We start from the raw sequence: 11,301 nt of genomic DNA, 5'->3' as shown, positions 1-11,301 counted from the left end.
ACTCACCGAGTCAGCGTATAGGTTGATGTTGTTCTCTGAGGCTGACCGGAACATATTCCAGTCCGCGTGATCAAAACAATCTTGACGCTTGTCTTCCGATTGATCGGACCAGCGTTGAATGGTTCTCGTCACTGGTACATCCTGTTTGAGTTTCTGCCTATAAGACGATAGGAGCAAGATGGCGTCGTGGTCGGATTTGCCAAAGGGAGGGCGGGGGAAGGCTTTGTATGCATTGCGGAAGTTAGAGTAACGTTGGTTGAGGATTTTGCCCATGTGCGTAGCGCAATCAATATGCTGGTAGATTTTAGGTAGCCTTGTTCTCAAATGTGCTTTGTTAAAATCCCCAGCTATAATAAATGCAGCTTCAGGATATATGGTTTCCAGTTTGCATATAGTACAATGAAGTTCCTTGATGGCCATCTTGGTGTCTGCTTGAGGGGGAATGTACACAGCTGTGACTATAACTGATGAGAATTCTCTTGTTAGGTAAAATGGCCGGCATTTGATTGTAAGGAAACCTAGGTCGGATGAGCTTGAGTTCCTGTATGTTGTTATGATTACACCATGAGTCGTTAATCATGAAGCATACACCCCTGCCCTTCCTCTTCCCAGGGAGGTGTTTAACTCTGTCGGCGCGATGCATGGAGAAGCCCGGTGGCTGAACCGATTCTAACAACATATCCCGAGAGAGCCATGTTTCCGTGAAACAGAGAAAGTTACAATCTCTGATGTCTCTCTGGAAGGCAACTATTTCATTAAATTCACTTCCTAATTTACATGACAGTTCATGTGACTTGGTTACCATCAGGTACTAGCCAAGTAGCTTAGTCACTCAACAAATCAAATCTATCGCCATCCATTTTAAAATACCAAAACATTATAACCCAAGTTATGACATAGCAAGAGGGTTATCAGACCTTTGTCACTCTCCATGGAAGCAACAAGTTTTTTAAATTGTTTTTATGGTCAGACCTAGGTAGCAGCCAATGCAGCTGGAGAACATTCTAGCTAAGCTAGCTAACGTACGGATAAAAAAAATATTCTGCATACACAACACGCTCAAGAATAACTGTCACGCCCTTGGTCCTCTATGGTATAGTAGGTCAGGGCGTGACTGGGGGTGTTCTATGTTGTTTATTTCTATGTTGGTGTGCTTGGTATGGTTCCCAATCAGAGGCAGCTGTTTAGCGTTGTCTCTGATTGGGGATCATATTTAAGCAGCCATTTCCCCACTGTGTTTTGTGGGATCTTGTTTTTGTGTAGGTGCCTATTTGCACTTCACTGTCTTCACGTTTCGTTTGATAATTTATTGTTTTTGTATTTTGCTGAAGTTTCACGTTATGATAAAGATGTGGAACGCTACTCACGCTGTGCCTTGGTCCAATCATTATGATGATCGTGACAGAAGATCCCACCACACCAGGACCAAGCAGCGTGCCCGGGAGGAGAAGGTATCCTGGGCTTGGGAGGAGATAAAGGAGGAGAAGACATTCTGGACTTGGGAGGAAATTATGGCTGGAGACGAAAGCCTTCCTTGGAAGCAGTCGAACAGAGAGAAGGGAGGACAGCAATGACACCAGGGTTCGCGGCCACGTAGAAAGCCCAAAAGACAGCCCGAATTTGTTTTGGGGGAGGGGGCACACGGGGTGGTCAGCGGAGCCGGGGAGTGAGCCAGTGACAACCTGGGAGGAGATAGAGAGGTGGTCGGTCGACCCAAGGAGAGTACAGTGCATGAGAATGGAGTTGGCTAGGAGTATGCGGCAACGCAGGCGTTTGGAGGAGCGTGTCACCAGTCCGGTGCAACTTGTGCCGGTCCCACACATCAGGCCTCCAGTGCGCTTCCCCAGTCCGGTACGTCCTGTGTCCCCTCCTCGCACTCTCCCTGAAGTGCGTGTTCCCAGTCCGGTACGTCCTGTGCCTGCTCCTCGTACTCGCCCTGAAGTGTGTGTCACCAGTCCGGTACCATGTGTGCCGGCTCTACGCACCAGGTCTCTAGTGCGCCTCCACAGCCCAGTATGTCTTGTGCCAGCTCCTCGCACGGTGTCATTGAACCAGTACCATTGATGCCGGTTTTACGCACCAGGTCTCCAGTGCGCCTCCACAGCCCAGTACGTCCTGTGCCAGCTCCTCGCACTTGCCGTGCAAGGTGTGTCATCGAACCAGTACCATTGATGCTGGTTCTATGCACCATGTCTCAGGTGCGCCTCCACAGCCCAGTACGTCCTGTACCAGCTCTTCGCACTCGCCCTGAAGTGCGTCTCCCCAGTCCGGTGCGTCATGTGCCTGCTCCTCGCACTCGTCCTCAGGTGTGTGTCACCAGTCTGGTGCCACCTGTGCCAGCTGCACACACCAGGCTTCCAGTGCGCCTTCACAGTCCAGAGCTTCCGGCGACAGTTCCCAGTCCAGAGCTTCCGTCGACAGTTCCCAGTCCAGAGCTTCCGTCGACAGTTCCCAGTCCAGAGCTTCATACTTAAGTAGTTGTTTTTCCCACCTGGGTTTGTGGGGGATTGTTTTTGAGTAAGTGTATGCTGTAACTCTTTGTCACGGATTGTTGTTTTGTTCATTCAGTTTATTTGTATGTATTGCATAGTTTCGCAGTTTAATAAATAAAATGTGGAACGATACAAACACTGTGCTTTGGTCTGCTCCTTCATCCTACGACAACCGTGACACCTATCTTCCTTTTCAAGCATTCTTTCCTTCTTTCCTTTCCTAGCTCCCATACATTTTTCATTCGACACAGAGAATAGACATATCTTCCCTGTCTCTCCTTCTCCTGCGTGGGCAGCAGTACCTCACTCATGCTTCAAAACCAGCTGGTGAAGGGAGAGATGTGGATGATGTGTTCATCTGATGTCAAGGATAGACACATCTTCCTTGTCTCTCCTTCCAATAGTTTGGAAAATATACACTAACACTATCAACACCAGGTAGAATTCTCAGGTGTTGACCTTCTGTTGTTTAATTACGGTTTCCCCTTCTTACTTACAGTGGGCTCACCAGAGGAGGCTGGTGGGAGGCGCTATAGCAGGATGGGCTCATTGTAATGGCTGGAATGGAATCAAATGTTCATATTACCCAGAGCGTTGGTGATCATAACTGTAATGCTGGCAACAATTTAATTACACTGTTTTTGCGGATGTTTACTGTCACCGGCCATATTCAATGGGTGTTGAGCGTTCGGAAATTCATCAGTTATTCTGCGCTCTGGCACACTCAGACAAGAGCGCTCTAAAATCGGAATATATAGCCAGAGTGAATTTACTAACACGTCCTGTCTTTCGTTCTAAATCTATGGACTCGATCCAGTCATTCGATCTAAATGTTCTGTTGCCATGTTGGCTGGCAACGTTCTTATCCCTTGCTTGCTAGCTGGCCAACTTTGTCTAACACTGTCACGTCAAACAGTGCAGCCAGAATAACAGCAACGTAGCTGCTTTTGCGTTTGTTTAAGCTGTTTTCTAGTGATTTTTGTGGGATACATCCATTACAATGAGCTAATGATGTGAAATTTCGTCTGGCATAGAACATTCCAATTCACCAGACCACTGTTCCAGAAGAGATAGCCAACTACACAGCTAACACAATCACTTCAAAATGAAGCTGCAATTTCTGTTTTTCTATTGACATTTCTTTGTGTATATCCATAAAATGATCCTGACTCATGATTTCGACTGGCTGAGAAAAGCTGCCAGCCTGTCTGTCTCGTCCCGACCACTGGAGATCGAATTTCAGTATTGAAACAATGTTGCAAATGTCGGAGAGACAGACAACAAGGTTATTACAAATCTTTGTTGTTGAAAGCCAAATGCTAGTCTAAAAGAAATGGAAGATAATGTCTAGATTATTTTTTACAGTGTAGATCTAGTATATAAATTGCCTCATATGCTGAGGAAGTGAAGAGAGAAGTACAGGAAGATGGGTCCAGGGCGAGGGATCATAAGAGGCTCCCTGTGAGTAAGCCGGGCTAATAGAGTGATAGGAATAAATGTGCGCCAGTAAGGTTGCTTTCTGAGCATTCATAGACATGGATATCAACTGTACCGCAGAAATGGAACTGAAATAATAGAAAGTATATGTTGTGGTGGTAGCTACAGAGAAATACTTGGGTGTACGAGATTTTACTGCAGAAGAGTTACAAGGTGTGTTAGTGACTAGGTTTTAACGGGTGTTGGTAGGGCAATTTTGCCTCCTTTTCCAGTCCTTTGTCCCTTCCCATTTTGTGTCATAAAGTGTCATGAATTCACACTCCAGAACAGTAGGCGGAAACATAGGGCCAAATAAGATACATATATTAATAGGGAGGCCATCACCGGCCACGCAACTCTCCAGTACAGTAGATGACGGTGTATGCACCTTTTAGTTGGTTGCGATCTGCCAATACAAATGTCAAGAAGAAGATAGGCGACGGAGCCCTGAGAAGGAGCATCAGTATCTTTGCGTTTCCACTAGTTACCTTAGACCAAAAAATTATAAAACCAGAAAATTGCTTTTTAGTTGTAACTTAAAGTTAGGGTTAGGCATAAGGTTAGCAGTGTGTTAAGGTTACGTTTAAAATCAGATTTTAAGAAGATACATTTTAGAAATAGGCGGGGTTTATGAATGTGTGGTTGTGGTAAGTAGCGACGACAGTCGAGACTGTGCACTTGCCGTAAAGCAGAAGGTGTGGACGACGTCATACATTCAACATGGCGACCTCCGTAATGGTAGGCGGTGGTAAGTTTAATAGTATTGTACTTGAAATGCCAGCGTCTATTTAATTCTCTACCTCTTCTAAAGTGTGGTTTAGAATGAACTTAACATGGGTTATGTTTTCATAGGGTTCACACTACTCAGGAGTGTTGCTGGGCAGATACGCTCAAGGTAAGGAGAACCAGCACACGAGCTAACAGCGCTGTAATTTCAGTAAAGGACAAATCAAGCAGTGAAGTTATACATGTGCTTACAACTTTCATAATTGTACCTATTACAAGTATTTGCCAGATTTTATTTTTATTGTGCCTCTTTCTGTCTAACTTATCAAACGTTAGCTAGCTAACGTTAGCTTCTTAGCGAAGTTCTCTTCTCTACCCAGGCTATTTGCCTTTGGTAAAACCCAGAAGCTCTCCTGCATCCACACCAGCGCCTCATTAGATGTCAACAAGAACTGGGACAGGAAGAACCTGCAAATGTTCCCACCACAGCAGCCTGATGAAGCACGAAGACCTGCAGTGAGTTCCAACAACCAAATGATACATACAGTAGTTATGGTTAAATAAAACCTTTATTCCCATGGAAATCATTCCATATCTGACCATTTTATTGTTAACTAAGTGGTTTTCAGTTGTTGCGATATACTAAATACAGACCAATATATTTATTTCACAGGAGGTGCACCACTGCAGGAGGCAAATCAAGTACAGCAAGGACAAGATGTGGTATTTAGCAAATATGGTGGGTGTCTCAAGGTTTGAATGTAAAAGCAACATGTTGAACACCTTCCAGATAGCCCTAGACATAACAGATTTTACTGCGTATTCTCAATCTTTAGATGCTACATTCAAAATCTCATAAATGTACTTTCTTTACGTAATCTTGTCCCTCATTTAATTAAATGTGCTTGCACACATGCAGGACTTTTATTATGACATAAGGTGGAGCAGAGAGGATGTGATTTCAGGCATATGCAGCAGACCTACGTTGAAAAGTCTGTTTTTAAAGGCCCAAATGAAGCTGTTTTCTCAAAAAAGAATTTCTCTAATTTCAGTTAAGGACCTTACTGTAATAGTTTAACATTAAAATAATCTGAAACTTTTTTTGGTGCAAAAAATAATTTCTCAAGCAATAATTTAGCTATGACTGGGTGGGGTCTGACTGGGGAGGGATATGTAATCTGAAAACAAGCTGTTATTGGCAGAGGGGTTTGGAACTCTTTATTGGGCTATATTAACTTATACTGTCTAATATCTCGGCTAAGAACTTTGAAGGAGGGGGAATCTAAAGATGCAACAACTAGGATGTGTTGCTAATATGACTAGGATTGTGCCTTTGGCTTCTGGTCAATTAAAGTTTATTTGAACCAAAGAAATCAAGTGATGGACAGCAATACAGAAAACAAAATACAAAGAAATGGTGTGGTTGGAAGCCACAAAAAAATGTACAATACATAAATAAAAAGGTTTTAAAATGGATAACAATCTGCTAATTATAAATGTATACATGAATTGATCAGTAATCACTAAACAGTAATTTATAAAAACCACTTACATAACTATTCAGACCCTTTACTTTGTTAAAGTACCTTTTGGCAGCGACTACAGCCCCGAGTCTTCTTGGGTATGACGCTACAAGCTTGGACACCTGTATTTGAGGATTTTTTTTATCCCATTCTCTGCAGAGCCTCTCAAGCTCTCAGGTTTTATGGGGAGCGTTGCTGCACAGCTATTTTCAGGTCTCCAGAGATGTTCGATCAGGTTCAAGTCCGGGCTCTGGCTGGGCTGCTCAAGGACATTCAGAGACTTGTTCCGATACCAATCCTGCGTTGTCTTGGCTGTGTGCTTAGGGTCGTTATTCAGTCTGAGGTCCTGAGCAGGTTTTCATGAATCTCTGGACTTGGCTCCGTTCATCTTTCCCTCAAACCTGACTAAAACGCACTGAAAAACATCCCCACAGCATGATGCTGGCACCACCATGCTTCACAGTAGGGATGGTGCCAGGTTTCTTCCAGATGTGCTGCTTATTCAGGCTAAAGAGTTCAATCTTGGTTTCATCAGACCAGAGAATGTTGTTTCTCATGGTCGGAGAGTCCTTTAGGTGCCTTTTGGCAAACTCCAAGCGGGCTGTCATGTTCCTTTTACTGAGTGACTTCCATCTATCCACTCTACCATAAAAGGCCTGATTGGTGGAGTGCTGCAGAGATGGTTGTCCTTCTGGAAGGTTCTCCCATCTCTACAGAGAAACTCTGGAGCTCTGTCAGTGACCATCGGGTTCTTGGTCACCTTCCCGACCAAGGCCCTTCTCCCCTGATTGCGCATTTTCACCCGGCGGCCAGCTCTAGGAAGAGACTGGGTGGTTCCAAACTTCTTCCATTTAAGAATGATGGAGGCCACTATGTTCTTGGGGACCTTCAATGCTGCAATCAAGTTGTCGAAGGATGATCAATGGAAACAGGATGCACCTGAACTCAATTTCAAATCTCATAGCGAAGGGTCTGAACACTTAAATAAGGTGTCTGTTTTATTTTTAATACATTTGCAAATGATTCTTACCCAGTTTGTTTGTCATTAAGTATTGTGTATAGATTGAGTGTTTCATTTAATCCATTTTAGAGTTTGGCTGTAACAAAATGTGGAAAAAGGGAAGGGGTCTGAATATGTTCCTGAATGTGCTATATATGGAGGAAATTACTGAGCATCTCTTATAGTTTGTCTACTGTTCCCTATGCACTTGAATGTCTAATGGCAGTGGCACTTCCAATTTTAATAAAAAAACTAACAAAATGGTAACTCATTTTAATTGTGGCCATCCAAGTTTAACACACAATTGCATTTTAGAAATATTGCACAGTGACTGGTCTTATAAAAGCACATGTTGCACTTCAGCAGCAATGGGCTGAAGCGCTGCAGCAGCTCTAATGCTGTCTGAGGTGGTATTTTGCTCAAAATAGGCTCTCTGTATGCTGTGCGTGTGATTAAATAAAATACATGCCTAACTTAAATACACATGCGGCAATTTAATTCCACAATTATGCTAATTAAGCTATAGACCAATAAGCATTACGGCCATATGTATTTCCATGGACTGGTCTTTCCATCAATGAAAGAAGTATTATTTTGCAATTGGATAGTTTTTTTTATATATATATATATATATATATTATTTATTTTTTTCTCCCGGTCAATTTGGCTGGCAACAATTTTATTTATCGGCTTTTCATTTTTTTTGGGGGGGGGGGGTTAAAAGCCTTGAATAATGCTTTCCTGTGGATATTTTGGCTCAAATTCCCAATGGTTGGCGCTAAGGTCCAATGCCCTGCAAAAATGTCAAGTAATTTCAAATCGAATTTTATTCAAGATTCGTGACGCACATGTGATGAATTTTTACGCTACAATGTTGTCCAAGAGGGATAGCATTGTCATATACACAGCTATGGCCTTCCCTGCTTTCACTTTCCTAGTGGGTTGTTGTCCAGTGCTTTCCTTGTGCCTGTCCCATAGATTGGTTGTCATAACAATATAATGTAAGGCTGACCTCTGACAGCCTTGTAGGTTGTGTCTTTTTAACTATGCTATTTTGTTAAATGCAGTCAAAAACATTTTTCCTGTGTTATATATATTTCCACACTGAGGTTGGCGTAATACTGTGAAATTGAATGCGCTTTTTGAAAAGGCCGCCTGAAATTTTAGCCTGTTTTGATGGGATGGAGTTTTGGCCTGCCTGGTGACCTCACGGTAAATTAGTTAATAGACCAATAAGAAAGAGTTTCAAACCTCTCTGCCAATAACGGCTAGTTTCCCCTCCCAACTCAGACCACTCCAACAGTCCTACCAAAATTGTTGCTTGAGAAATTGCTCTTTGCTAAGAACATCATTTATTTTTGTACCATTTTAATTTAAAACGATCACAGTAAGGTACTTAATTGTTAATCAGATGATTTGGTATTGAGAAAAACAGGTGCATTGAACCGTTTTTAAAATGATAAAGTATTATGCCAAAGGTGCATAAAGATGTCAATTTAGATATGACATTGTTTTAGCACTATCAGAGTTTTTAAACTATAGCGTGCAACATGGTTCAATGCACCAGTAAATTAGCACATTCTACTCTTTTTTGTTTTTCAAATCGGCAGTGTCTTGGAGGTAAAATTGGGATCATGTATACTGTGCTGACGAGAATACAAAAAGAGTAACGGAGAGCAATGTACGGCGAACTTGGCCAACAAGGCATTTGTGGTAAGTGCATGGGGCCTGCCATTTTTATGCGTCCGCTATTGGTTGACTTCTGTATTCCTCCAACAGATCAGAGGAATGACCATTGACGATGCCATTGCACAGCTTGAGTTCAATGACAAAAAGGGGGCAAAGATTATGAAAGAGGTATGTTTTATCCTTGACTTTCTACAGCATGCTTTAACTAGTTTTGGAAAACAATGCAACATTTGCTTTAGGCTTGTGATGCAACAAGCTCTCACAGACTCAAATCAGAGTTAGACATCCATTCATGTTTCTCAAACGTCAAATTTCAAAGTGTTGAAGGTTAAATTTAGGAATTAACTACAAATTTAAGGTTAGGCATTTGATGCCTAGGCTTAAAAGAAGAATATCAAAAATAACTATCACTGGATTTGAACATGCACCCTTTTGAACCAGAGGCAGATGCTTACCTTTTCAACCAGGGGCAGATGCTTGCGCCCATCTGCCATCCCCGTCAACAACGCCCTAGCAAAACCGAAACCTACTTGAAGGTAACGGAGCTCGCTGTTGTCCCTAGTGGCCTTGTTTCCACGTCATCTCCCGATGTCCTCAGACATGGATGGACGTCGAATACTGATTTGTATCACGGGTGACCTGTCTGATGTGCTCATGTCCAATAGTTATACTGACAAAATACACTCGTATGACTTGTCAGTGTTTGGCCGCTGTCTTCCTTTCATGATGTGATACGTTGTTGTATTTCTAAGGTTCTCTTGGAAGCCCAGGAGATGGCAGTCAGGAATCACAATGTGGAATACAAGTCCAATTTATATGTTGGTAAGTGTCAACTGTCATACATCTTCTTGAAATCTTACACATCAAATTGTATTCGTCTCATACACAGTTCACAGCAGGTATAAAAGGCGCAGCAAAATGCTTGTGTGCTAGCCCCCTTAATGCAGTACGTTAATCAATATTAATAATAATGAAGAGTCGGGTAAAAAATAATAAGTAATAGAGGTAGTATGCATAGTAATAATAGACTGTATTTACAAATATGTGGGCAGTGTCTCGGTCACATAGTAGAATAAATGGTATATCATAGAACAGCAGTGTTGACTGTTTTGTGTGAGGGTTGGATGTGTGGATACTAGTCAGTACGGGGGGGGGGGAGAAAATGTATGCATTCACTACTGTAAGTCGCTCTGGATAAGAGCGTCTGCTAAAATGACTAAAATGTAAAATAATCTTTAAGGTGCAGATGGTCTCTAATACACAAGTTCATACGCATAACATCTTGTTAGAATCCTCTGACAATAAAATGTATGACAGAAATTGCCCATGCATTTCCTAAATAGCATGATTTGAATTCCTGAATGTAAATAGTTTTAACAAGGTTAGAATAAAGTGATGGTGATCATCAAAGGGTGTATGGTGCATTCTAATCACGTCCTGACTGTTTCAAATGAAAAAGGCAATGGAAATGTATTGAAAAATCACAATAGGGATGTAATTTTAGATGCCTGAAAATACATACTTTTTTTTTCACTTCAGATTTATTCAAATGTAATTCAGAGGTTATTATAGATAAACAAATGGAAACAGAAATATCTTTATTCTGATGTGTTTGACATTGAAATGCAATTCCAGAATGAGAAATGTGTCATTGTTCTATATGTCTGTCACGCGCACACTTTCACGCACTCTTTATCCCCTTCTCCCTCACTTCAGCGGAATCATTCTCCAACAAGGGGAAGTACCTGAAACGTATCCGTTACCATGGCAGAGGAATGTTTGGGATCATGGATAAAGTGCACTGCCACTACTTTGTCAAGCTGGTGGAGGGGCTTCCACCGAAGGCAGAGCAGAAGACTGGCTTCGACCAGGCCAAGGAGTACGTTGAACAGCTCAAGAGTCGTACCATTATCCACGCACTCTAGGGAAACTATTACTGTTGTGATTTGATATGTTGTAAATAAATAATGTATCATATTTGCGGGATTGTTTCTCCAATTCTGGCTTTTCTCATTTAAATGTTGTGAGATTGTCTGCTTTTGATCGCACCCAGCAGTTAATTGTTTACATTGACATTTTAGTCGTAGCATAAGCTCTTACAGAGGCTGTAAGTAGCCTAGCAGTTAGAGCGTTGGACCAGTAGCCTAAAAGTTGCTAGTTTCAAACCCTGAGCCGACAAGGTGAAAAATCTGTCGATGTGCCCTTGAGCAAAGCGTTTAACCAAAAATGCTCCAGGGTCGCCGTTGATAAATGCTGACCATGGCCGTGACCCCACTCTCCTAGGGTGTCGCGGGGAGTTGGGATATGCAAAAAAAAAAAACATTTCCAATTCACACAAGCGTATAATACTCCCTTGAAAAAAAACAAATATATAGTCGGAGTCATTAAAAGTTGT

The 11,301-nt window shown here is 42.2% G+C and overlaps 1 protein-coding gene across 2 annotated transcripts; it reads left to right on the top strand.

The window, feature by feature from the left end:
- Positions 1–4,384: 4,384 nt before the first annotated feature.
- mrpl22 (mitochondrial ribosomal protein L22) lies at positions 4,385–10,883 on the top strand. Of its 2 annotated transcripts, none has more exons than XM_014137968.3 (7): positions 4,385–4,716; positions 4,821–4,863; positions 5,075–5,210; positions 5,368–5,433; positions 8,997–9,074; positions 9,659–9,728; positions 10,623–10,883. In XM_014137968.3, exons 1-7 carry the CDS (start codon positions 4,689–4,691, stop codon positions 10,829–10,831), a joined length of 630 nt encoding a protein of 209 aa, XP_013993443.3. In that variant the 5' UTR covers positions 4,385–4,688; the 3' UTR covers positions 10,832–10,883. The 2 variants fall into 2 exon arrangements, with proteins under 2 accessions (XP_013993443.3, XP_013993444.1); XM_014137969.3 differs by having other exon boundaries at positions 4,414–4,716; positions 5,031–5,210.
- The last annotated feature ends 418 nt before the right edge of the window (positions 10,884–11,301 follow it).

This window comes from Salmo salar, chromosome 13 (genome assembly GCF_965601325.2).
Source record: "Salmo salar chromosome 13, fSalSal1, whole genome shotgun sequence".
NCBI classification, from domain to species: domain Eukaryota; kingdom Metazoa; phylum Chordata; class Actinopteri; order Salmoniformes; family Salmonidae; genus Salmo; species Salmo salar.
Note: the sequence above shows the minus strand (reverse complement) of the source record. Positions and strands in the feature narration are given on the sequence as shown.